Below are 27,193 nucleotides of genomic sequence, written 5' to 3' on the forward strand. Positions count from 1 at the left end.
ATCAGATTTTGGGATACAGGACCCCATTTTATAACCACAATAATAGGGTGTCACAGTGGGAAATCAGAGTTTTTTGGTGGGATAATACAGAAAATGGGTAAAACAAGAGAGGCTGTCTAATCTAAACACATTAATCCTCATAATAAAAGTTTCTGTAATCAAAATCAAATGATATTAATGAAACTCATTCAAAATAATGGAGGTTTTATTTTTCAGACTTATGAACACATAGAAAACATGATTTTTCCATCCTGTTTTCCGTGGGGTAGAGTCTTTTTTAGCAGGCTGCATCAGCATTTTATTACAAATACATTGTTACTTCGTTAAGCTGATGATCTGTTGGTTTTTGCTCTGGCGTATGCTCGCTTCGCTCGCGATTAAACATAATCTTACTGCTCGTATGTTTTGAGCAAGCGGACTATGTTTTGCGATACGTGTTAATCCCGTGGGCTAGTATTTTGGCCTTGATTATCAGTTACAGTATATACTGTGTATGGGAGTAAAGATCGTGGTCTTGTAAACAAATTCTCAGTATACAAATTTCATTGCAAATATTTCTGTAACCCCTAATTTGCGGAAGATTCAAGTAACTATTTTGTGTGAATCATCTAAAAAATATATAAGTAAAAAAGATAAATATTCAAATTTGGTTGAAACTGGAATAGTACCAGCCATGTCTCATAACTCTTATTTTCAATCCTAGCACTAAAAATACGGCAGTTTAATGGGGTTCGTAAGTGGGCCGTTGGATCTCCTGGTAGTAAATAGGTAAGGGCATGGTTTATAGTTGAGGTTAGGTGGGGAACTAAGTTAGGTGGTGTTCTACGCATGCGGAAGGTCCTGTCTGTTGCTATACAAAAGCTCCCAGCGTAAAATCCAACATGTTCCAGCCACAAGCATTTTTATTGGCCATCACCTTCGCACATGTAAACATTATACAGTACTGCAGTAATAATTTAATAGATTATGGTTGATTAGAGATTTAGCTAAAATTAGTACGTAGTGCAAATTATGGGGTATGAAGTTGAATCCTAACAAAACTCAAAGTATGATTGTAAGTAGGTCAAGGACGGTGGCTCCTCAACATCCGGATCTCGGTATTGATAATGTTTCTTTAAATTTGTATGACTCCTTTAAAATTTTAGGTGTGATTCTTGACGGCAAATTTACTTTTTCAATATCAAACTTACCCGATGATCATATAGCTGCATCCCTGCTGCCCGACAGAAAAAACCTACGGGCGGAATACGCCAGCGATCGCTATACAGGTGGGGGTGTACATCAACAGCGCCATCTGTCAAGTAGGTACTCAAGTACTCGATGTCAACAAAGAACCAATTTTCCCTCTGTCGTGCCACAGGCAAGACCTACTAAATACGCCGTCCCTAACTGGATTTGTTTTCACAACGATTTGGTGAAGTACACTATTCCAGTTTTGAGCTTTCGCTATACAGGGGTTTTATCTTCATTTCAAAACTTGAACTCGTTTTGGATAGATTTAATTATGGTAACGAAGAGAGTATGAACTCTCTTTCACTTTTAAATGGCCGACCCTTCCCTTAGACGGAAGTGTGTTTAGGTTTTTGGTAATTTTGCTTAACAAGTTATAGATCTATTTATTTTATAACTCTCCGCCTTTATAGGCCTCTTCGATTAACTTTCCATTTATTATAAACGTATAAAAATTAATTTTTATGTTTGTTTATATGCGACCTTTCCTAATAGTAGGCGGTCCTTACTTGGAACCGAAGTTAATTAACTTTGAGCCCGTCATATCGTATTTACCTTTTAAGAATTTATACCTTTTTTAATTTTAATGTTTTTGAAAGAATTTCTTTGATAGTCTCGTACTGTTTTCAAAGATGATCTGACGTTTAGTTTTGTCTCCGCAGTTGTTGACGTTCAGAACGTTCAACATGCGCTCTATCGTTACGATAGAGAGAGAGTATTTCACGGTTTCACGTTGCAGTAAGAGTAAACCGATTCTAGCGTTTCGTTCATTCTTTCTTAGCTTAAATGGTTTAAATTCTAAATAAAGGAACTTTTTATTTGGGAAACCTTTCAGTTTTTTCCTTTAGCAGAAGAAGGAACACGGCCCTGTCAGGCTGTGGATGAGTCTGGTTAGGACACTGTCATCCGTGGTTCAATTGGTTTCACTTGGAAGACTACTCCTCCGTCCTCTTCGGTATCATCTAGCTCTTCACTGGAAAAGGACAAGACGCTAGAAGCGGTCTCGATCCCGGTTTCCGAAAGATAAGTCTGGTCTGGCTTGATGTAAGGACTTTATCAACCTTTGAAAGGGTCTTCCCCTGACTGTTCAGACTCCCAACCACGTTCTCTTCTCAGACGCATCGGACGTAGGCTGGGGTGCGACCTTAGGCGGTAGGGAATGCTCGGGATTATGGAACTCGAGTCAAAGGACAATGCATTTCAATTGCAAGAAGCTTCTGGCAGTACGTCTGACCTGGAAAAGCTTCAGGTCTCTCCTTCAAGGCAAAGTAGTGGAGGTGAACACGATCAACTCCCTGTTTTGATGTACATCTCCTAGCAAGGAGGGACCTACTCTCTGACATGGTACGAGTTCGCAAGTGACCTCCTCTCCTGTTCAACAGGTCTAGACTTTTCACTAGTAACGAGTTTCATCCAAGGCAACTTGAATGTCTTAGCAGATTGTCTCAGTAGGAAGGGACAATATTTCCAACATATTGGACCCTCCACAAGGATGTATGCAAGAGACTTTGGGTCACCTGGGGCCAGCCAACCATAGATCTCTTCGCTACCTCGATGTCCAAGAGGCTCTCAATACTTTGCTCACCTATCCCGGACCCAGCAGTAGTTCTTATAGATGCCTTTCTACTAGATTGGTCTCATCTAGATCTATATGCATTCCCTCCGTTCTAGATTGTCAACAAGGTACAAAGGGACAAAGTTGATTCTAGTTGCTTCCCTCTGGCCCGCGAGAGAATAACTTACCGAGGTACTTCGATGGCTAGTAGACGTTCCCAGAACTCTTCCCCTAAGGGTGGACCTGCTACGTCTGCCACGCGTAAAGAAGGTACTCCAAGGCCTCCACACTCTTCGTCTCACTGCCTTCAGAGTATCGAAAGACTCTCGAGAACTAAAGGTTTTTCGAAGGAGGCAACCAGAGCGATTGCTAGAGCAAGGAGAACATCCACCCTTAGAGTCTACCAATCGAAGTGGGAAATCTTCCGAAACTGGTGCAAGTCAGTATCCGTATCCTCGACCAGTACCTCTGTAACTCAAATAGCTGACTTCCTCTTATACAGTATCTGAGGAAAGAGCGATCTCTTTCAGCTCCCACTATCAAGGGTTACAGAAGCATGTTGGCATCAGTCTTCCGTCACAGAGGCTTAGATCTTTCCAACAATAAAGATCTACAGGACCTCCTTAAGTCTTTTGAGACCACGAAGGAGCGTCGTTTGGTTACACCTAGTTGGAATTTAGACGTGGTTCTAAGATTCCTTATGTCAGACAGGTTCGAACCACTTCAATCAGCCTCCCTGAAAAGACTTTTCCTGATATGCTTAACCACAGCTAAAAGAGTTAGTGAGATTCATGCCTTCAGCAAGAACATCGGATTCTCATCCGAAACGGCTACATGTTCTACATCTTGGTTTTCTAACCAAACACGAGCTGCCTTCTCGGCCTTGACCAATATCATTCGATATTCCAAACTTATCGTATGGTTGGAAATGAACTAGAAAGAGTATTATGTCCTGTAAGAGCTCTTAAGTTCTATTTTAAACCTTTACGAGGCCCGTCTGAAGCTTTATGGTGTTCAGTTAAGAATCCATCTTTGCCTATGTCAGAGAATTCTTTATCCTATTTTTATCAGACTGTTAATACGAGAAGCTCATTCCCTTCGGAATGAGGAAGACCAAGCTTGGCTGAAGGTAAGGACACACGAAGTTAGAGCTGTCACAACTTCCGTGGCCTTTAAACAAAATAGATCTCTGCAAAATATATTCGACGCAACCTATTGGAAAAGCAAATCAGTGTTCGCGTCTTTTATCTTAAGAATGTCCAGTCTCTTTACGAGAACTGCTACACTCTGGGACCATTCGTAGCAACGAGTGCAGTAGTGGTGGGGGCTCCACCACTACAATTCCCTAATTCCAAAACCTTTTTAATCTTTCTCTTGAAATATTTTTGGGTTGTCCGGAAGGCTAAGAAGCCTTTCGCATCCTACTTGATTTGGCGGGTGGTCAAAATCATTTCTTGAGAAGCGCCTAGATTAGAGGTGTTGATGAGGACCTTTAGTATGGGTTGCAACCCTTCATACTTCAGCTCCTAGGAGTCGCTCAGCATCCTATGAGGATCGCGAGGCTCAGTAAGGAAGACGTACTTAAAAAGGCAGAGTAATTGTTCAAGTCGTCTTCCTTACCAGGTACTTATTTATTTTATGCTTGTTATTTTGAATAACTGCTAAAATGAAATACGGAATACTTAGCTCATAATGTCAACTTGTAATGCTGGTCTCTACCCACCCCCCTGGGTGTGAATCAGCTATATGATCATCGGGTAAGTTTGATATTGAAAAATGTTATTTTCCTTAGTAAAATAAATTTTTGAATATACTTACCCGATGATCATAAATTAAAGGACCCACCCTTCCTCCCCAATAGAGAACCAGTGGGACAGAGGAGAAAATTGGTTCTTTGTTGACATCGAGTACTTGAGTACCTACTTGACAGATGGCGCTGTTGATGTACACCCCCACCTGTATAGCGATCGCTGGCGTATTCCGCCCGTAGGTTTTTTCTGTCGGGCAGCAGGGATGCAGCTATATGATCATCGGGTAAGTATATTCAAAAATTTATTTTACTAAGGAAAATAACATTTTGAGAAACACATTAGGTTTGTGCCTTCTTCAATTGCACAAAAAATTGGCATATTGAGAAAGTCTTACAAGATTTTCGGTGATCAATCTACCTATTCTGAAGAAGTTTGTTAATTCTTTCATTCTTATCTTTTTTGAGTATTGTTCTCCTGTCTGGTGTTCAGCTGCTGATTCTCATCTTAATTTGTTGGACAGAAACTTACGGTGTATTAAATTTCTTATTTCTGATCTAGATGTTAATCTTTGGCACCATCGTTCAATTAGTTCATTATGCATGTTGCATAAGATTTTTCATAATTCTGACCATTCTTTACATTCAGTTCTTCCTGGACAATTCTATCCTGTTTGTAATACTAGGCAGGCCCGCGCGATCTGTCGCCTGCGCGCAAGCATCCTTCAGCACGCCCGCGCGCACACGATGCTGCTCGCCGAAGGCCTCCTACGTGCTATCTCTCCTGAGCACGATTGCCCTACGCGCCATTGCTCGCCAACGCGCCATCGCTCGCCAACGCGCCATTGCTCGCCAACACGCCGACGCGCGCCATCGCTCGCCAACACGCCGACGCGCGCCATCGCTCGCCAACACGCCGACGCGCGCCATCGCTCGCCAACACGCCGACGCGCGCCATCGCTCGCCAACACGCCGACGCGCGCCATCGCTCGCCAATGCGCCAACGCTCTCCCCTACAGCCGCGCGTACCCTCGCCCGCGCGCCCCTTCGCCCATGTGCTCACGCGCGAACCTGCGATTTGTCCATCGCGCCAGCGCGACCCCAAGCGCGATTCTCAATGGGTTTCACAGCTCGAGTAGCCAAGCGAGTCTCCAGGAGCGCCCACAACCAGGTCATCATCTTCACGATCCCCCCCTGCAACCGCAGGACAGCACGCTTGCAGGAGGAGGAGAAGTCTCCAGAGAGGTCTAGGCACCATTCTTCTTCTTCCTTTCAGGCAGGCCCTGTGGTGTCTACTCCAAAGGATCGCCCAATCCCCTTCCCTTCAGTGGGAGTCTCTGACACTGCGTCCCACTGAAGAGGAAGAGAGGCGTAGAATTCGTGGTGACTTCTCTAACGGTCAAACTGGCCCCCAAGAAGCCCGTAAGGTAGGCTCCTTCCCCCCCCTGAGAGAGAGAGAGAGAGAGAGAGAGAGAGAGAGAGAGAGAGAGAGAGAGAGAGAGAGAGAGAGAGAGATATGCTAACTTTGCAATGGAGTTTGAAAGGGCACTTGGCAGCGGTGATAAGCAGCAACAAACAAGCACTGTTTCAAAGTCCTTCTACAAGTTGGCAAAGCAGGTTCACACTTCAGCATTTGATAACACAGTAGAGCTGTCACGCGGGTAGGTGGTAGGAGCAGAATGGTTCCTGCTACCCTGCATGACAGAAAGGATTCTTGTTCTTTGCGGTTCCCCATCAATATACTTAAGTCACCACCCAGCTGAACAAGAAGTTAGTGTTTTCCTCACTGATCCCATAAAACATGGATGAATATACATTTCAACCCTTCTGCCTGATACGTTGAGTAATCAACAGACTGTTGATGGCATCGAATTATTATGACCCTGTTGGTTCCCAGGTAGCCATACGCATAATGGTTTCCTGATCTGCAGATGTTCCTTATTGAGGTACCAAGAGAACTACTGCAATGGCCCAACCTACTCTCTCAGCCTCATCTGCAGAGTTACCACAGTTCAGTGGCATCCCTGTCACTTCATGGGTGGCAACTATCCAGCATCTCTTCTGAGTTAAAGACTTTTCGTGAGACACTGCACAAGAGATGTTTGGATATCTGCAAAGATCCTCTACAGCTGTCTACCAGAAGAAGTGGACCATACTTTGTAGAGCGTTTAAATGGCTGTTCCCATATTCATAAAGTCATACATCTATTAAAGGAATGTCTCCTATTAAGGGATTCATGTTTGTATAGTTAAGAAATATATAAATATACACTACTTAAAATAAATGTGTGATATTGCTAAGGTATATACAGGACAGTACAGCAATACTAGCTCTATATGAAGACATGTTTAATACATTTCAGATGGGGAAGAAAGATTGCCAAACCTCTCGACTGCCAGTCGATCACTACAGGAAACAAATCGGTAAGTAGTCTGGTATATTTTTCAGTTTTGTTCTTAATAAGAAAGAAGGAAAGGGTCTTCAAAACAGTTACTGTACATATTTGAGTTTAATTAATGAATGTGCATGATTGTCAGCTTATAAAATAATGTTACTCCAAATTTCTTAAAATAATACAAGCATAAATGTCAATTGTTCCGTAACTGAAATAAAAACCACGCTATTTAATATGAGTTATTACTTTCGCGTAGCCGAAATGACGAGTCGTTAGAATTTTAACGAGGGTTTACTACCCCCATCGTTAGTTAGCGGGGGTAGGGAGGGGTAGCTTGCTCCCCCCCCTCCCCCCCCCCATACACCTGTGTGATGAACTCACTTTACCTTTGGCTCGGGCGGTGAGCGGACGTGTCCGCTCTCACCCTCGCTTTTTGACAGCCATTACAGTAATGCTTTTTGTCTTTTTACTTACTTTTTCTTATACTTGTAATATATATATATATACAGTTCATATATATATATATATATATATATATTATATATATAATATATATATATATATATATATATATATATATATATATATATATATATATATAAACATTCTTTATATTTATGTATATATTTTTGTGTATAGAAATGTAGTAAGTTTTCTTTTCAGTGTTTGTGCTGTGTGGTAGTGTACGACAACGACACCGGTAGTGCTAGGCCACCACGGTTTCTTGTCATGGGGCGCGGCCTCTCCCCCTTGGTCGTTTCCTTCGGCTTTCCGTTTATTCGTCCGCCGTGGGGAATCGTCATCGCTGGACTTTCTTCATTCATCTTTTATCTTCGCTGTTCCTCCTTTCCTACGGGGAACTTGGATTCTCAGCGAAGGGAATGTGGAGTTTAGTTTGACTACGTTCTCTCTCTCTACTCGAGGTCGTTCACCCTTTATTACTACTACTACGTACTACTAAGGAAACTTCTTTCCTGTTGTGGGCTGAGTTGTTTTTCAGTTTTTATTTGCCTCAATTATTTTTATGAAATCTAATTGTATTTTCAACTTTTTAGCTTCTGGGGAACGCTTCCCTTCGGGGTTCAGTGGTTCTTACTATTTGTGAACATTCAAAAATCAGTTACATAATTATAATTGTTATAATTCTGTTTTTTGTTAAAGTTCTCCGCCCTCCCCCTTCTCCCGTGAATGTCAGTGGGGGAGGAGGGCGCATACTTAATTTTTAATTATTATGTTTTGCTATTCCCTCGGGGTTACTCTGGGGAGTTCCTCCCGGGGGAATTTCTGTTAAATAATTATTTAACTTTATTTTCCCAGTTAACTATGCAGTTTTTCTTCGTTTGACTGAAGTGTCAACGAAGCAGCGCTGTCCTGTTTATGCATGGGGAGTCTGCTGTCGTTGCCGTCTCTCTAGGACATCGTCATGAGCGTTATCCCTTCTCTTAGAAGTTCTCCCGTGCCAACTGTCAGCTCTTCAGTTCATCTTAGAATGATAAGGAGGTTCGCCTCAAGGGGTAGGTAACTTCATTTTCGAGGAAGGTTCCCTTCCCAGGTGTGAGTTCTTCCCCCTGCAGGGGGGAACTTCTCATACCTTAATTTTCCTGGTCCTTACGCGGTTGCTCTTGGTGCTGAGTTACCGCTCTTGTAACCTTTCTTAAGGGCTGAGCGGTTGCAAGGTCTGTCCATGGAACTTCCTGTGACTATGCTCTTGGGGCTGAGCAGCTGCAGGTTCAATCTTTACCTCTCATTCGCGAGGGAGGCCACTCATAAGGGCTCCCCTTAGGAGGATTACTCCTCATAGGTCAGCTTGCTGACCCTACGGCCCTTAGGGGTAACATCACCAGTGTCTTCAAGTCTTTTCTACAAAGTGTTCACCTCTCTCGTTCGCGAGAGAGGCCACTCGTAGAGACTCCTCATCGGAGGATTGTTCCTGATTAGACCAACTTGCTGTTCAGTCACTAACACTTCGGTGTTTAGTGACAGGGAGACTTCGGTTTCTCGTTACGCTGACCCTTCGGGGTCTCGTAACATTAGTTACGCAGAACCTTTGGGCTCTCGTAACTTTAGTCACTAACACTTCGGTGTTTAGTGACAAGGAAACTAAGGTTTCCCGTTACGCTGACCCTTCTGGGTCTTGTAACATTAGTTACGCAGAACCCTTGGGCTCTCGTAACTTAAGTCACTACCACTTCGGTGTTTAGTGACGGGGAAACTTCGGTTTCTCATTGCGCTGACCCTTCGGGGTCTCGCAACTCAGGCTACCTTAGGCCTTTGGTCTCTCATGCCCTTAGTCCTCTGATCCTTCGGGGTCTCGTTCTCCTAGACCTGCTGACCTGCCGTCTCCGTTCCTGGCTGCTGACGCGCTGTGGGCGCCCACGCCCCCCATTATCCAACGGACAACGATCCCTTCGGGGCAAAGGGGCACTTCTCACATTGTGAGTAAGTCCCTTAAGCGCCAGGTATCCCCTGCGCGTCCACCGATGCCCCAGCTGCCTCTTGCGCCCACGCACCCTCCAGCGCATTGGCGCCCCCTAGTTCCTGTTTCATCGCGCGCAGTCCAGGAGGTTCCTGAGTTGGCGCACAGTCGCCCTCAGGTTCCTGTGGACTCGTCGCGCCCCTCGGGAGATAGCGCGACACGCGCCCGTGCGTCGCTTTGGACCCATCGCGCCCACCTAGAGAGATTCGCGATATGCGCCCGCGCGCAGTTCCTGCACCAGCACCCACGCGCTCACCAACGCGACCACGCGTCGCGGCAGCTCAGCGCTTCGCCCCAGAGGTTTCCAAGTCAGCACACGGGCGCTCACGGCCGCCACTGGGACCGCGCGAGCTTGCTACAGATACAATCTCGCACGACACTCCAGTATCGCACCCTGTTCCTGTATTTAAGACAACTATGGTTGCCCAACTAACTCCAGAGCGCCCTCACGCGGCTAGCCCCGCACGGCCTCCGCAGCAGCGCACCCCGGTGCGACCAAACCCTGAGGTGCGCCATGCGCGCCTACGATCGCCAGCGCGACTAGCGCGCCCACAGGCAAGTGTGGCGGTCCTACCAGACCGGCGCCAACCCTCTTGCCCCGCTCGCGACCCTGCTCCAGCGCTAACTCGCCCTCTGCCGGTTCTTCCGGACACGCGCTTAGGCGCCCACGTTATCTTGCGTCCTTCGGGGCCGCGCCAGGTCGCTGCGTGCCCGCGCGTTCGGCCTCCTCCTGTTCCAGCTTCTGATTGCCGCACGCCTACACCATCGCCTGTCGCGCTCTCGCGACCATGTTCCCGCTCCAGCTGCTGCGCGCCCACGTGGTCGCCAGTGCGCCACCGCTCCTGATCATCCACCTGCACGCCATTGCACCCTCGCGCCCGCCCCCACCCCCGCCCACGCCCACGCAGGTGCACGATTTTCCAGCATCAAGCCATCCATCCACGCGCAACCCTGATCTGGCCCCGATACACGAGCCCCAGTGCGATCGCCGCCAGGCAGACCCTTCCTTGTCGCACTCCCCTCCCCGCAAGCGCAGACCGGCGCGCTCGCCGGACAGGTCTAGGGATTCTTCTCTTTCAGCCCTGCAGGCGAACCCTCGTTTGTCGACTCCTCCTAGGGATCCCTCGATCCCCTTCCCTCCAGAGGGAGTGTCAGACAGCAGCCCTGGTTCGGCACCCTACTCAGAGCACTCGTGCAGGCGATTAAGCCAGCCCTCTCTGATTCGGGTCGCGAACCAGCGGCAGCTTTCTCCCCCCTGAAAAGGAAGAGAGGAGTCTCTCCCGTGGATCCTCCTCCGATGCCTATTCTGTCCCCGCACAGATCCTTACACAAGGCTCCTACTCCCCCTCAGACCTTCTCGCCCTCCCCTGCGGAGGAGGATTACCCCTCTTCAGGAGAGTCGGACGAGCAGGAATACTCCCCCATCGCACCAATGGAGGAGGTTCCTCCTCTTCCCGAGAGGTCTCCTCGTCCTGAGGTGGAGAGGGACCTGCCTCCTTCGCTTCTCGTGTCCTATATCCCGCCCAGGAGGGAGCCTAAGGACTCTAAGACGATTCCCAAATCGTCTGCTAGGATCAGGCAGGAACCATCTAGAGCCGTTGAGGATGCCTACGTGTCCCCCCAGGAAGAGCCCCTGGGGACGGGAGACTTCGCTGCAAGTCCCTCAGGAGGAGAGCACCAGGAGTCAGAACACGCGTTCTGGCAAGTCCTGACCCTCATGAGGAACCTTAATGGGATCCCAGACCCTGAGGTCCCACCTCGTGAAGGGAAGGACACGGTTCTGGACCGCGTCTATGGCACTCGGAAACCCTCTTGGGCCAGTGCAGCTTGGCCCTGGTCCCAAGGGATAAAGAGTGCCAGGGACAAGATCGAGGGCCAGCTCGCTGAGCTTGCCTCCTCCAGCAGATCGAGTGCCAGTAATAAGCTCCTCCCGCCTCCTCGAGTCCATCAGAGGAGGTACTTTGAGATCCTTGAGGAGTCTTCGCTGAGTCTTCCCTTGCATCACTCCGTGGAAGAACTCACAGGGGGAGTCCCTCTTGAGAGACTCTCCAACCGGCACGTGTCCTTCTCAGCCACTGAGATCCAGAGACAGGAGAAGGTCATCGAGTGCGCCATGCAGGCGACTTCATGGCTCGACATCTGGCTGGGGTCTTTGGGCATCCTGGTGCAGTCCGAGGACCTCTCCAAGGAAAGCACCAGGAAGGCGCTGGAAACCTTTCTTCTCTCGGGCACACGGACCATTGAGTTTCTGTCCCACCAAGTCTCGAACTTGTGGGCCAACATGATCCTCAAGCGCCGGGACGCTGTGGCCGAGAGCTTCCACCATTAGGTACCCAGTGTGGAGTCTTGCAGGCTCAGACACTCTTCCATTCTCGGTAAGAGCCTATTCAAGCCTAAGGACGTGGAGCTCACTGCCGAGAGGTGGAGGAAATCCAACCAGGATTCCCTCATCCATAGGGCCCTGACATCGAGGCCCTACAAGCCTCCTGCAGCCCAGCAGCCCCGTCCTGCCAAGGACACGAAGACGTCCGTCGCATCGAAGCCCAAGGTGTCTAAGCCCTTTCCTGCCAAGAGCAGGAGGGGTAAGAAGTCCTCCAGGAGAGGCAAAAACCCTAGAGGTACCAGCCGAGGCCGGAAGCGCTAGGGTTGGCAATCCCCCTGCATGTCCACCAGTGGGGGGATGCCTTCAGAGTTGCGCAACAAGGTGGCAGCAACTCTGGGCGGATGCCTGGACGATCTCCGTGATCTCTCAAGGGTACCGCGTCCCGTTCACAGCCTCTTACCTCCCCTGACAGCGAATCCAGTTTCGTTGAGCTCTTTTGCCATGGGATCGGCGAAAGGGCAGGCCCTCCAGGCCGAAGTCCAGACCATGTTGGAGAAGGACGCTCTCCAGGAGGTTGTGGACGGGTCCACAGGCTTCTACAGTCTACTCTTTCTTGTGAGAAAGGCGTCTGGAGGCTGGAGACCAGTCATCGACCTCTCGACCCTGAACGGATTTGTCAAGCAGACTCCGTTCAGCTTGGAGATGGCAGACACTGTCAGGCTTGCAGTGAGACCACGAGACTTCATGTGCACACTGGATCTGAAGAATGAGGACGCGTACTTCCAGATCCCAATCCATCCGTCTTCAAGGAAGTACCTGAGATTTTGCCTTGACAACAAGATCTACCAGTTCAAGGTGCTGTGTTTCGGTCTCTCCACAGCTCCTCAGGTGTTCACCAGAGTCTTCACCATCATCTCTTCATAGGCTCACAGGATCGGCATCCGTCTCCTTTGTTATCTGGACGACTGGCTGATCCTGGCAGACTCGGAGGCGACCCTTCCTCGCCACCAGGACAGGCTCCTCGAAGTTTGCCAAGATCTGGGGATCGTGGTAAACCTTGAGAAGTCTTGTCTGCAGCCATCTCAGAAACTGGTATACAGTATCTAGGCATGGTCATAGACACCAATCTCCACAAAGCCTTCCCATCAGACGAAAGGATAGCAAGGCTGAGGAAGGTTGCGAAACCTTTCCTCAATCGAGAAGAACTCCCAGCCCAATCGTGGCTTCGTCTCCTCGGTCACCTCTCCTCCCTGACCCGTCTCGTTCCCAACAGCCGCCTCAGAATGAGATCCTCCAGTGGCGACTCAAGTCTCGGTGGAGTCAAGGACTCGACTCCCCGGACATCCTGATCCACTCGACTCCCCGGATATCCTGATCCCCATGGGATCTGCGGAACGAGCGGACCTCGGGTGGTGGGTGGCAGACGAGAACCTACGAAAGGGAGTGGATCTTCTCGTCCCTTCCCCGAATTTGATGCAGTTTTCGGACGCATCAAACAAAGGGTGGGGGCCCCATGTTCTGAACCATAGGACCTCAGGCCTGTGGTCAGAATCAGAAAAGTACCTTCACATAAACCTGCTAGAGATGAAGGCCGTATTCCTGGCTCTTCAGAAGTTCCACCAAGTCCTGGCGGGCCACTCGGTGGTGGGGATGAGCGACAACACCACGGTCGTGGCTTATATCAACAAGCAGGTAGGTACCTTTTTGGAACAGCTGTCCTATCTTGCAGTAGAGATCCTGAGATGGTCCGAAGTCCACTCGATCTCACTAGCGGCTCGCTTCATTCCAGGCAAGAGGAATGTGCTCGCCGACAGTCTGAGCAGAGTGACGCAGACAGTGAGTACCAAGTGGTCTTTGGATCGTCTAGTAGCCAACAAAGTTTTGACTTTGTAGGGTTCCCCGACAGTGGACCTGTTCGCTACGGCGTTGAACACCAAGCTTCCGCTGTACTGCTCCCCAGTCCCGGACCCCAAGGCCCTCTGGCAAGATGCCTTCCAACAACGGTGGGACAACGTCGATGTGTACGCCTTTCCCCCGTTCTGTCTGATGAGGAGGGTACTCGAAAAGACCAGAACATCGGTCAATCTCTCGATGACCTTGATAGCTCCGATATGGCATCACGCAGAGTGGTTCCCGGACCTTCTGCAGCTCCTCACGGAGATCCCGAGGGAGCTCCCTCCACGTTGTTGGCTGACCATTTTTCAAATGTATCGTGCAAGTGTGAAGCAGCTCCTGGTCACCAGTATAGGAGCATTGAAGAAAAGAAAGTTTTAAACTTCGCAACAAGAAAGCAAGAGTCATACAATTCTCCTTTTACTGAAAGAGAATTTGATTCTGTTTTTGCTACGTGTAAGGATACAGCCCCTGGACCCGATGGAATTCCATATGCAATGATTAAACATGTACCTTTTAATACAAAGTTATTTATTTTAAGCATTTTTAATAGAATATGGCATGATCATAGTTATCCAAGTGTTTGGGAACTAGCCGTTATTTTAGCCTTTTTAAAACCCGGTAAGGACAAGTTTTTAGCATTAAACTACCGACCTACTGCATTGACATCTTGTTTATGTAAAAACATGGAGAAGATGGTCATTGCAAGACTGATTTGGTACCTTAAAAAGAAGGGTCTTTTATCACCCATTCAATGTGGATTCTGGAAAATGCACTCAACGACTGATGTGCTGATACAACTTGAGTCCTCCATTTTTGAAGCCTTTGCTTCCAAACAGCACCATGTGACAGTCTTTTTTTTTATCTTGAAAAGGCATATGATACCACATGGAGATACGGTATACTGTACTTAAAAGAATCCACTCATGCGAATTGAGAGGAGAGCTACCACTATTATTCCAGTCATTTCTTTCACATAGTTTTCCAAGTGAGAGTTGGGGAAGCTCTATCACAGAGTAAATGCCAGGAAAGAGTTCCTCAGGGGAGTGTGCTGAGTGTAACCCTTTTTGCACTAGTAATTAATGGGATATCCTCAGTCATTCCCCGGGATGTTCTCGCAACATTATTTGTGGATGATCTCTCCATGGATTTAAGTTCTCGACAAGTAAAACTACAATTGTCCATTTCTGTCGTATACGGGGAGTACATCCAGACTCGGTTATATACATCAAAGGTCAACGGATCCCATGTGCAAGTGAAGCTAAATTTTTAGGGTTGATATTTGATTGTAGGCTTACATGGGTTTCTCACTTAAAAGCATTAAAAGCTAAATGTGTTGAAGCTATGAATCTTTTAAAAGTATTGTCCCATACATCGGAGGGGGGGCAGACCGCAATACAATTTTAAAATTATACAAGGCCTTGATATTTTCCAAAATTAGTTATGGATGCGAAATATACTCCTCAGCAACCCCAAGCCGGTTAAAAATATTAGATTCAATACATCATGCTAACATTAGATTGTCCACAGGAGCCTTTAGAACTTCACCTTCACAAGTCTCCTTGTTGATGCTGGGGAGTTCCCTCTAGACCTTTACCGAATGTCCTCTATTATTCGGTATTGGTTTAGATTGCAAAGACTCCCTAATTCTTCTGCCTTTCAGACTGCAAGCCTTGTAAGACACTCAACCTACTTTGAGCTCCACCCAAAATCTCCTCAACCTTTTGGGTTTCGGGTGAAACGATTATTAAACAATCTGGATTTAATTAGAATTAATGTGCTTCCATTCAAGGTATCATCAATGCCTCCATGGATATTACCTGACATCTTTTTGTAAATACTTTATTGGAGTTAAGAAGAATATGACTGAATTAGAATCCAGGTCTCTTTTTATGGAACATGTCGAAGAACATAGGGGATCGACTTTTATATATACCGATGGCTCCAAATCTGATGCTGGCGTTGGATTTGGAGTGCATAGTAATGATTTTAATTGTAGAGGTGCACTTCCTCTAACAGCTTCCATATTTACTGCTGAACTGTATGGCATACTAACCGCTATTGAGAAAATAGCTTTGGAAAATGAGGGTAATTTTACCATTTATAGTGATGCAAGGAGTGTTCTTCAAGCTTTACAAGATTTTAATTCTAGTAACCCTCTAGTTTTAAAGATTTTAGAATGGCTTTTTATTATTGGACGGAGAGGTATAACTGTTCGATTTTGTTGGGTTCCAGCACATGTAGGTGTGTCTGGGAATGAGAAGGCCGATATACTGATGAAGAATGCGGCATCCGAGTTGCTACCAAGGAGGCATCCCATTCCCTGTTATGATATCCTACCTTACATCAAGAAATTGGTTTGTAATAAAGTTAAGATGGCAATAAAATGAGGGAAGTAACAAATATCATATCACCTTGGAGGTATAATATGATATCCCGAAAATGGGAAACGACTCTTTGTCGCCTCCGAATTGGTCACACACGGTTGACACACGAGTTTCTGCTGAAGGGCCAACACCAACCGTATTGCGAAGACTGTTTAGTACCTTTAACAGTGAGGCATTTGTTGACCGAATGCCCTAATTTTACTAACTTAAGAAATAGATATCTGTTTGAGGCTCGAGGTGAGGATGGCAGGTTCATCCTTTCCAAGATTCTTGGACATGATGTGTCCTACTATGCGAGTGGAATTTTTAGATTTATTTCAGAAGCAGGTCTTCTGAAAACTATTTAACTATTGTAATGACTTCTTAACTTTTATGGTTTTAATTGAATTATCTTTTATTTTTCATATATAATAAATGCTATGGGCGTTAATGACCTTAGATGTCAGGATGCCAGAAAACTTTCAATCAATCAATCAATCCCTCCACGTCGTGAGCTACTCAAACAACCACACTCCAACATCTACCACAAAGCCGTAGCTTCGCTTCGGCTCCTCACAGAGAGAGGATTTTCGCAACAAGTTGCGGAAAGGATGTCTGGACACCTGCGCAGGTCATCCGCAGGAGTCTACCAGGCGAAGTGGCGAGTTTTCTGTGGTTGGTGCCGTGGAAGGGGAATCTCTCCCCTCGATGCCACTTTACCAGCAATAGCAGAGTTCTTTGTATATCTGCGGGAAGAAATGCGCCTTTCAGTCTCGGCAGTGAAAGGCTATCGCTCAGCCTTAAGTCTTGCCTTCAGGCTCAAAGGAATGGACATTTCCTCCTCGCTGGAACTGTCTCCTCTCATACGGAGTTACAAACTTACCTGCCCTCAAGCGGAAGTGAGACCTCCTCCTTGGAATGTGGTTCGAGTTCTCGGGTCTCTTAAGAGACCTCCCTACGAACCATTACACCAGGCTTCTGATCGCCACCTTACCTGGAAGACGGTGTTCCTGCTAGCTTTGGCTTCGGCCAAGCGAGTCAGCAAACTTCATGGTCTCTCCTACGACGTCGCCCATTCAAGGGGATGGGGGGAGGTGACGTTCAGCTTGGTCCCTGAGTTTGTGGCTAAGACTCAGAACCCGCGAGTGCCGGACCCTAGGTTCGACTCCTTCCAGGTTTCGAGTCATCGTTCTGTAACAGATGACCCAGACCATCTTCTACTGTGCCCAGTCAGGAGTCTGAGGTTGTATCTTAAAAGAACAGCTGCAGTCCGCCCCCAGGTGCGAGCTTTGCTCGTGAGCACCGGGGAAACCAAGAGGACGGTCACCAGGAATACCATGTCAGCCTGGATTCGCAAGGTAATCCATCTGGCCTTGATTTCTGACCCTCCTCCGTCACATCGCCCTAGGGCGCATGACGTCGGGCGTGGCTACGTCTCTGGCCTTCAAGAAGAACTTTTCAGTGACGCAGGTCCTGGAAGATGGGGTGTGGAAGCGTCAGACCACCTTCACGGCCCACTAACTGCAAGACGTGATACACAGGAGGCTCGATACGTTCTTTGTCGGCCCTGTGGTGGTTGCACAACAGCTGGTCTAACCTCAGGCTCCTAATTGGACAAGTAGCAGAAGGTCGAGGACATTGTTACCTGGTTTTAGTCTGTGTGAATGAAAAGATCTGTCTGGCCCTTTTCTTTTCTTCATCCTCTCCTCCCTTGGAGAGAAACAGTATCCTGGGTCCTTTGCACAGCTGACCTCGAACCTCTGCAGGTAAGCCATGCTCCCTTGTGTTCCTAGTATTAAGTTGTAATACTGTCATGTCCCCATACCCTGACGAGGTGGTATTGGGAAAGTCCTAGCCTAGATTTCCATCTGAAGAGCTCCAGGTCAACTTCCTAGGACGAGTCACTGCTCACCTTCACGCACAACTTACGTAGGCCGCAGCAGTCTCACAACTGCCTGCGAGGTGCAGGGGCTCTCGACCCTTGAGTTCCTTTATAAACTCGGGTTTGGGGCCCCCGGGCAAGCCAAAGCCAGTATGGCAGGGGACTTACCTCCCTTCCTAAGAGTTAAGTCACCCCATGTAAGTAGCGTGGTTTGTATTTCAGTTAAGGAACAAATGACAAATTCATAGATAGTTTGTATTTTTCCTAACTATACAAACCTTAGCTATTTACAGTTATGTGCCCTCTAGGCCTGTCCCCCAAGATAAGTCCTACCTCTAAGTAAAGTGAGCTATTCACCGGTGTGTGGGGGGGAGGGGTAGCTAGCTACCCCTCCCTACAACACCCCCCCCCCCCCCCCCCCCCCCCCCCCCCGCTAACTAGCGGTAGGGTAGGAAACCCTCATTAAAACTTTATGGCTTGTCATTCAGCTATGCCGAAGTAATTACCCCATGTGAATAGCTAAGGTTTGTATAGTTAGGAAAAATACAAATTATCTACGAATTTGTCATTTTTATGAATACTTACCTGGCAGTTATATATATTCTAAGGCCCACCCACCCCCCCTCAGGAGACAGGTCGGGCATAGATGAACTGAAGAATAGAAAACGGGAATAATTCCTTGTACTACCCTGTAAGGGTTGTTAACCACCTAACCGCCCAACCACCACAAGGTGGTTACCGCGTTTTGAAAAATTCTACCGAAAGTAGAGACATTTAGCTATATATATATAACTACCAGGTAAGTATTCATAAAACTTTGTTTTATCATAAAAACTCCATTTTTCCACTGTAATATACCGTTTTTAGGTGTTTTTTCAGAGGGTGGGAACGGATTAATCTTTTTTAGTTATTTTATATGGAAAAATTGATTCGAAATACGAGCGAATTGACATACGAGCTCGGGTCCTAGAACTCATTAAGCTCGTATCTCAAGGTATTACTGTACTGTACAGTATTGTCCTTTATTAGGAATATGACTGGAGCGAAGTTGGTATGGTTGTTTGAACTTTTGATGAGGTAAGGAAGGGAGGCCCCACCCACTCGCCAAGTAAAGCAACCTTTACTTTGTTGGTCTGTTGCGTGTTAGTCTAGGGTGTTTTAATCTTTCACTTTTTCTTTCAGATTGAATACAAGTGCTAGTTGAGGATATTAATAGAAGATAACTGAAAATGTGAAACCATTTTCTCTGCTACTTGACATAATTCAATAGTGTGTGTTCCTGTAGGGGTGTCTTTTGCTGTTCTTTTCCTTGCAAGTGTAGTCTTACAACAATGCTGACAACATGAACTTAAGGAAGTTGGTTTTCCTTATATATTTCTAAAGTTGTGTCAGAGGAAAGAGTTCTGGTCCTGCCAAGTGTGAAGGGGAGGGCCTTCAGTGTCTTATCGATCTTGAAAGAGTGACAAGGATGTTATCACCTAGTTGAGCTGTCTCTTTACGAGTCCCTGTGGTCTCTTCACCCGTGAGAGTATTGTCATTGACCTGCATGACCCCATAAAAGACAAACTTCAAGTTATTCTTCTCCTCTGCTTCAATTTCGTTAGAGTCTTCGCTGCAACTCCTAGGAGATAGACAAGTTGATGTCATCGAAAAAATCTAAGAAAACTGATTGATGGGAGTTGTGTATGGATGACTCCTACTGTTTCTCTCCCTATGGGAGACATTATGGAAACAAGAATGTTCCACTTGTAAGTTCTCGTCCAATTCGTACAGTGAGATGGTACGTACTTTAAATGTAATTGCCTCTGAATAGATTCATAGGTACATGATACACTTACGCACATACCTGCTACCTGCATTCAATTCCTTACGTGAATGAGCCTGTGCACGCCTGGTAGGAATTAAGACCTCTGCCTGTCTTTCCCCTTCCTGGACTATAGACAGATCTCTATTCAGGATAGTGAGAAGTGCTCATCTAGAACTATCCCTCATTGAGAAGTAATATCCGTTCACGCTGATACTGCCACATGTGGCCTGTCTCGTACCAGGATGGGTTCGTGCCCAACCTATCCCTCTGGGAAGAAATATTGGCACTTCCTACTCTTGCTATTATCATGCATGCTCATGAATGGCAAGGATGAAGGTTGCTGTCCTTCTTCCACTGTCCTGGATGATTGACAGTTTCACTTCTCTCTATTGTGAGAGAGAGAAGCAATGTATACTGAAAACTATCCCATGCCAGGAAGAAGAATTAGTATGCACTGCACCAATTACCTGTAATTGCTGTTATACTGAAGTGAATGTGCCAAAACTTATTCCATACTGGGAAGAAATGTTGGCCGCTTAAATGTCTCATGATGGTTGCAGTGTTCTCGATCATACCATGCTAAGCCTTCACAGTGCTCCCCTATGCCTTTAGCCTTTACATCTCATTGGATAGGAGCATTGACTCCTGTGATATAGACATTTTCTGAGAGCTCTGCTTTTTCAGGGACTGAGGTCAACCTTGTTCTTGCGTCCACAGCGGTTTGAGTGTTCTTGTCTCTTCTCCCAGGCATAATATTCCTACTTCTGGATGGCAGTAGCCTCTACCAAGAAAAGACAGAAACAGAGAGGTCGCTGTATAGAAAACGGAAACCACAAATCAGTGAGACCTTGGTTATGAGCGTCAGGCTTACGGTCCCACGAAAACAGCTGGAGTGCGACTTCAAAAGTTCAAAGTTGGAGCAAATTTTTTTATGTTGACCAAGCTGACATGAGTCTTTCTATAGTTTATATATGACATACAGTATGTGTTTTTGATGTTGTTAATAGTTTATATATGACATATCTATTTTGACGACGTTACTGTTTTTAGAGTGGTTTTTTGTTAATTTGTTCTCATCATTTATTTATTTCCTTATTTCCTTTCCTCACTGGGCTATTTTAACCTATTGGTGCCCTTGGGCTTATAGAATCTTGCTTTTCCAACTACTGTAGGGTTGTAGCTCGACTAGTAATAATAATAATAACAACAACAACGTGTAAGCTCCCAAAAAAGAAGTACCCTTAATAACGAGACCGCATCCCTCAACTATGAACGCCCAACCTTTCCTTAACTCAAGACAGCTCAAAGAACAGTAGAGTGCTCCTCAACAGTGTTCGTCTCCCACCATGAAAATTTACACCTCCTAGTCGTGTTGACCGCCCCAGGAAGTGGAGACACTTAGAAGATTCTCCTCTTGAGGTTATGTTCGAAAAGAAACAAATTTAAGCCAGACCTGAGAGCTGAACGAACGTCAAGGCCTGTTTTTTCATTTCCCTAGGGTCGTACAAAACAAGAAAGAACATCTTAGAATCTCAGCGGGTTTAAAAGTCATGCCAGTTGAGGTTTACATGGAAATGACATGACAAAAGAGTAGTTGCCATTCCTACCGAGATAATGATTGCCCCTATGTGTGTTGAAGAAGGCCAAAAGACACCAGAAGACCCTTGCCTGAAACTACCAAGGTATACTGTAGAACACAATATTTCTCTCAAATAGAAATTGCCTATCGGAGAGAGCCAACTTCAATCATTATTATTATTATTATTATATTTCTCCTCTTAGATCAGATAAGAGATCAGCATCCTCTCGGTGATCAATTTTTCCGACACTATATACAAACCCTTACTCTCTTTACAGTGGATATATATTTCGGCGATAGCTGAAACTAGTCGTAAAGCCTTTACGCCAGGTGTAACTTCCCTCCGCTAGTTAGCGGAGGGGAAGCTGGGGTAGATCAACCACCCCTCTCACACCAGCACTAGTAACTGAATGTCACTTTATAATTTGGCTTGGTAAAAACGTAGTCTTGCTCTCCTGTAAAAATCTTTAATCATATATCTTGAAAACAACTGGCCTAAAAGTAAAAAAAAAAAAAAAAAATAATCATACTTTTTTTTTTTTTTTTTTTTTTTTTTTTTTTTTTTTTTTTTTTTTTTTTTTTTTTTTAGATGTGTCTGCCCATGGGAATCTAAGCCATGCAGATTTGTCCTAGCATCAAAGGGCGCTAATGCGGCACCTTCATTGTCTGCTTTGAGACCGATCCTCACTGTCTATGTCCCGTGTACAGAGGTCACTGTTGCTCGCAGGAGTCTCCTTGTAGGGAGCAGTCGCCCTCCCAGTGTTTGAGGTTTGGAAGGCGACGGAAGAATGCAAAGAGAGATTCTTCCTCTTCGGGTTTATCTTTGAAGGGAAAGAAACCTCGCCATCAGACTCCGTCTAGATTCCGTCGGCTAGACTTCTCCACCCTGAGTCTGCTTGGTCTGTTTCCCCAGGGAGTTGGTTGAATTGGAGCCCCTTTCACTCCTGGATAACCTTGTGTTCCGGTGGCCACTGTTGCTTCCCCTAGTGATGCAGCACCGGCCACTGTCATAGGGGAGTCTTTCTGCTGACACAGTACGTCAGCTGTGGCCTTCCCTGGAGCTCATGGATTCCCCGTGCAAGGAACGGTTACTTGAGGTTTTGCAGTTTGGTACACTGCGGGACATACAGTATAGCCTCCCCAGGGGGTTGATTTCCATCTTCCCCCTCGAGGCTCCATAGGTCTTGCGCCAAAAGCCTTGTGTATCTGACTGTCTCGACCTTAGCTCCCGCTCACCTGTACGTTCGTTCTGCTTCAGCGGACAAGCTTGAGCGGCTGCTGACAAGTATCCCTTGAGATTACTTTTCATAGGATCCCTCTTGGGTGAACACTGGAAATAGCTTCAGCTATGCTTCAAGGCCAATTCACAATGCCGATCTTCTGGCTGGGTTTGCTCAGCCAGAGGTGCATTGCTCGGAGGTTCGCCTCCAGGTGTTAGGCAACTCGCCTGTCTGGGGGGGAGTTTCCGTCAGCCACGGTTGGCAGCCTTCCTGCTTGTATTAAGAGCTCCCTCCAATGGTCACAGCTGTTTGTTGCCCTCCTCATCCACGGAAGAGATGCCCTTTGCCTGAGTGGTCTCCCTTACGTGGTTCCTGCCAGCGGGAATTGGATTTGTCCATGTCTTGATGTAGTTATTCGGAGCAAAGCTTTTCTGAGTTTGACGATGACAGAGTTAGGCAACTACTTGTAGTTCCTGCTCCTCTCCGTTGTATCTGTAGGACTCAGCAGAGCGCTCATTGCTTTGCAAGGCTAAGGTCCCAATGCCCAAGGTTTCAACTTCTTGTGAAAGAGGACCTGCGTCTCTGCTTGCATGCAAGTGCACTGCAGTAGCCCAACCTTCCTTACCCTTAGGGGAAAGGAAAGCTGCTCATCTTTCACCTTCGGGAGAAATGGCGAACAGGAGAGTCTCTCCAGGTAGGGGGAGTGCGCTGATCAAATGACATATTTGGAAATCCTGGAGCTCTTTACACTTACTGGCCCCACCATCACCTTCCCCTAGGAAGTGTTGCTGCAAGTGCTAGGTGACGTTCAGTTAATAGTGCTGGTATAAGCGGGATGGTTGGCCTACAAAACTAGCAGAGGATAGTTACACCTTGTGTTAAAGCTTTACTGCTAGTTTCAGCTATTATCAAAATATATCTCCACTATAAAGAGCTCCAGGTTTTTATAATTAGGAAAAAGACAAATTATTTCCAAATTTGTCATATTTCAAACCAATAGCTCCTCATAAATCAACTGTTAGAACATTGCCCCCTAAGCAAACCAGGATCCAAACTCTCCAGATAAGTCTGATCCTCTCTCAACAAAATGACATACAGTCAGCCCTCCTTATTCTCGGGGGTTCGGTAACAGAGACGTGTAAAGACCGAGAATCCTCGAATAATTGCCGCCCTAGGGTGGGATAATTCCTAACCCTTCTAACTCCCAGGAAAAGCTGTCTCCGAAAAGAACTAGTACAGCATCTCCCAATGAATCAATCCATTCTACTGACTCCCCTGATCCGGATGACATTAGGTGCTTAGAGCCAACTTTTAAGGTGCCAAAAGATGAGTAATCTTTCGTAAAAGTCCTAGGAGAAAGTCAAGAAAATAGGTGAGTTAGGTGATGCTCCCAAATCCCACTTCTCAGGAAGAGACTTCAATTGACCCCATCTTTCGTAAGGTTTGCACATCAAGACACACCTGTAGTTGCTATGGTCACATCAGTCCCTCAGTCAAGAAGATCGAAGGACTGGTGTTGGAAGCTAAGGACTCCATACATGTGGCACATTCCTCCAAGCTCATACCTAACGTCTTTTGGAATCAGAGCAGCAATTACGTCTCAGAAGGAGTCCATCTCTCTGCTCTTCCTTTAGACCTAGAATTGGCGACCTTGACTCTGGGGATGTCAGCTGAAAGGTTCGTGCAACAATCGTCAAGCTGCTCAGCTGTGGAGATGATGAATTTGGAGGCAGCAGTAATATCAGTTCTGCAAGCTTATTCTTTATTAGACCACTGGTCTGGTGCATTATTATACTTTGGAGTTTTTCAGAATCTGGCAGAGTCTAAGATATGAAGAAGAATATGAGGGGCTTGTTGTTTCCAGAGCTAAAGTGGTGGAGCTCTTGCACCAAGCCACTTTTCTCTGGACAAACTATGTTCTTAAGTGTAGGGATGTAGCGGTAAACAAGTTTGCCAGGCATGGGACATCAAAAGACACAATGGCATTAAGGAACACTTCCTTAACGTAGAGTACCTTTCTTATTCCCTGATGATGTGGACATGGTACTGGAAATGGGAGAATAAACCAGTCAAGGCTTCTCCTTCAGTAGGACTGCGATTTTTAGTCACACAACTACCTGCAATGCTGCCGAAGAGGAAGCTATCACCCCTGAGGAAAAGACAGAATGATTCATTTCAGTTATTATTATTATTATTATTATTATTATTACTATCCAAGCTACAACCCTAGTTGGAAAAGCAAGATGCTATAAGCCCAGGGGCTCCAACAGGGAAAAATAGCCCAGTGAGGAAAGGAAATAAATAAATGAAGAGAACAAATTAACAATAAATCATTCTAAAAACAGTAACAATGTCAAAACAGACATGTCATATATAAACTATTAACAACATCAAAAACAAATACAGTATGTCATAAATAAACTATAAAAGACTCATGTCCGCCTGGTCAACAAAAAAGCATTTGCTCCAACTTTGAACTTTTGAAGTTCTACTGATTCAACCACCCGATTAGGAAGATCATTCCACATCTTGGTAACAGCTGGAATAAAACTTCTAGAGTACTGCGTAGTATTGAGCCTCGTGATGGAGAAGGCCTGGCTATTAGAATTAACTGCCTGCCTAGTATTACGAACAGGATAGAATTGTCCAGGGAGATCTGAATGTAAAGGATGGTCAGAGTTATGAAAAATCTTATGCAACATGCATAATGAACTAATTGAACGACGGTGCCAGAGATTAATATCTAGATCAGGAATAAGAAATTTAATAGACCGTAAGTTTCTGTCCAACAAATTAAGATGAGAATCAGCAGCTGAAGACCAGACAGGAGAACAATACTCAAAACAAGGTAGAATGAAAGAATTAAAACACTTCTTCAGAATAGATTGATCACCGAAAATCTTGAAAGACTTTCTCAATAAGCCTATTTTTTGTGCAATTGAAGAAGACACAGACCTTACATGTTTCTCAAAAGTAAATTTACTGTCGAGAATCACACCTAAAATTTTGAAAGAGTCATACATATTTAAAGAAACATTATCAATACTGAGATCCGGATGTTGAGGAGCCACCGTCCTTGACCTACTTACAATCATACTTTGAGTTTTGTTAGGATTCAACTTCATACCCAATAATTTGCACCATGCACTAATTCTAGCTAAATCTCTATTAAGGGATTCACCAACCCTAGATCTACATTCAGGGGATGGAATTGATGCAAAGAGAGTAGCATCATCTGCATATGCAACAAGCTTGTTTTCTAGGCCAAACCACATGTCATGTGTATATTGTATGAAAAGTAATGGGCCAAGAACACTACCCTGTGGAACACCGGATATCACATTCCTATAATCACTATGGTGCCCATCAACAACAACTCTTTGAGATCTATTACTTAAAAAATCAATAATAATGCTAAGAAACGACCCACCCACTCCCAACTGTTTCAGTTTGAAAACAAGGGCCTCATGATTAACACGGTCAAAGGCAGCACTAAAATCAAGGCCAATCATACGAACTTCCCGACCACAATCAAGGGATTTCTGTACAGCATTGGAGATTGTAAGAAGGGCATCACATGCTCCAAGGCCTTTCCGAAAACCAAATTGCAAACTAGGGAGTAGATGATTACCTTCAGCAAACCTATTAAGACGTTTTGCCAGAAGATGTTCAAAAACTTTAGATAATATGGGAGTTATGGAAATTGGGCGGCAATCAGTGGGACTTGAGCTACCACAAACACATTTACATAGAGGAGTAACATTACCAATTCTCCAACTAGTGCTAAAAGCTCCTCTTCTTGCTAACTTTCGCAAAATAACAGATAACTTTGGAGCTAAGAAATCTGCTGTCTTTATAAAAAACAAAGGAAAAATACCATTTGGGTCTACACCTCCATAAGCATCAAGGTCCATCAACAGAGCTTTAATCTCACGAGATCGAAAAGCTAAACTAGTTAGTTTAGCCTCAGGAAAACAGGAATGAGGAAGTTCAAGTTTTTCATTATTCTGTTTACTGTCAAAAACATCAGCCAAAAGGGTTGCCTTTTCCTTTGGACAGTGAGTGACTGAGCCATCTGGTTTAAGTAAAGGAGGAACTGTTACATCTACACCAAAGAGAACAATGAACAGAATCAGCCCTATTGCCGAAGACATTGGATACTGTGCCCCGTTCACCAATTCTCTCCCTCCTTGCTCTCTAGTTCCGATGAACTGGTAATCATATTTGAGAGGAGCAATCAAAGACTTATTCCTTCGGGAAGAGGTCAAACTATTGTTGTCGAAGATTGCCTGACCCTCTTGGCCAGACACGGCTCTTGCAATCTTGCAGCCCGTAGGTGTTTTGGTAGGATTTATTGGGATATGAAGTTGGGATGGGGGATATTCTGCAACTTTTATTTTAGGATATTGGGATAGGTTTGGGTTGTGATGGGTTATTTTGAGAAGGAAGTAGGTGACTGTGGGAAGGGGATACCTTCCCAAGAGCCCACTGGCTCCAGTCTTAGTTAGAGAAAAAGAATTATAGTAGTAAGTCCCGATAAGTAGGAGAGCTCGGGAAGGAGTTGAAGAGTTTTAGTTGGAGATAATGGTATAGGTGAAGTAAAAAAACTTCATAGTGGTTTAAGCTCAAGTTGTGAGGTGGAGGGATAGTGTGAGATTTCAGCTGAGTAAAAGAGAGCTGAAAGGAGGGAGTTGTAGCTGCTTGAGTAGTAGAGATAGGA

The 27,193-nt window shown here is 45.7% G+C and overlaps 1 protein-coding gene across 1 annotated transcript in view; it reads left to right on the forward strand.

Annotated features, from left to right (window-relative positions):
• Nucleotides 1-27,193, forward strand: part of LOC137620540 (triple QxxK/R motif-containing protein-like) — a 51,957-nt gene that overhangs the window by 976 nt on the left and 23,788 nt on the right. Inside the window, 1 exon segment of the mRNA XM_068350752.1 lies at nt 6,895-6,955. Within this exon segment, the coding sequence (XP_068206853.1) occupies nt 6,895-6,955 (61 nt within the window).

Source organism: Palaemon carinicauda, chromosome 27 (assembly GCF_036898095.1).
Source record: "Palaemon carinicauda isolate YSFRI2023 chromosome 27, ASM3689809v2, whole genome shotgun sequence".
NCBI lineage: Eukaryota > Metazoa > Arthropoda > Malacostraca > Decapoda > Palaemonidae > Palaemon > Palaemon carinicauda.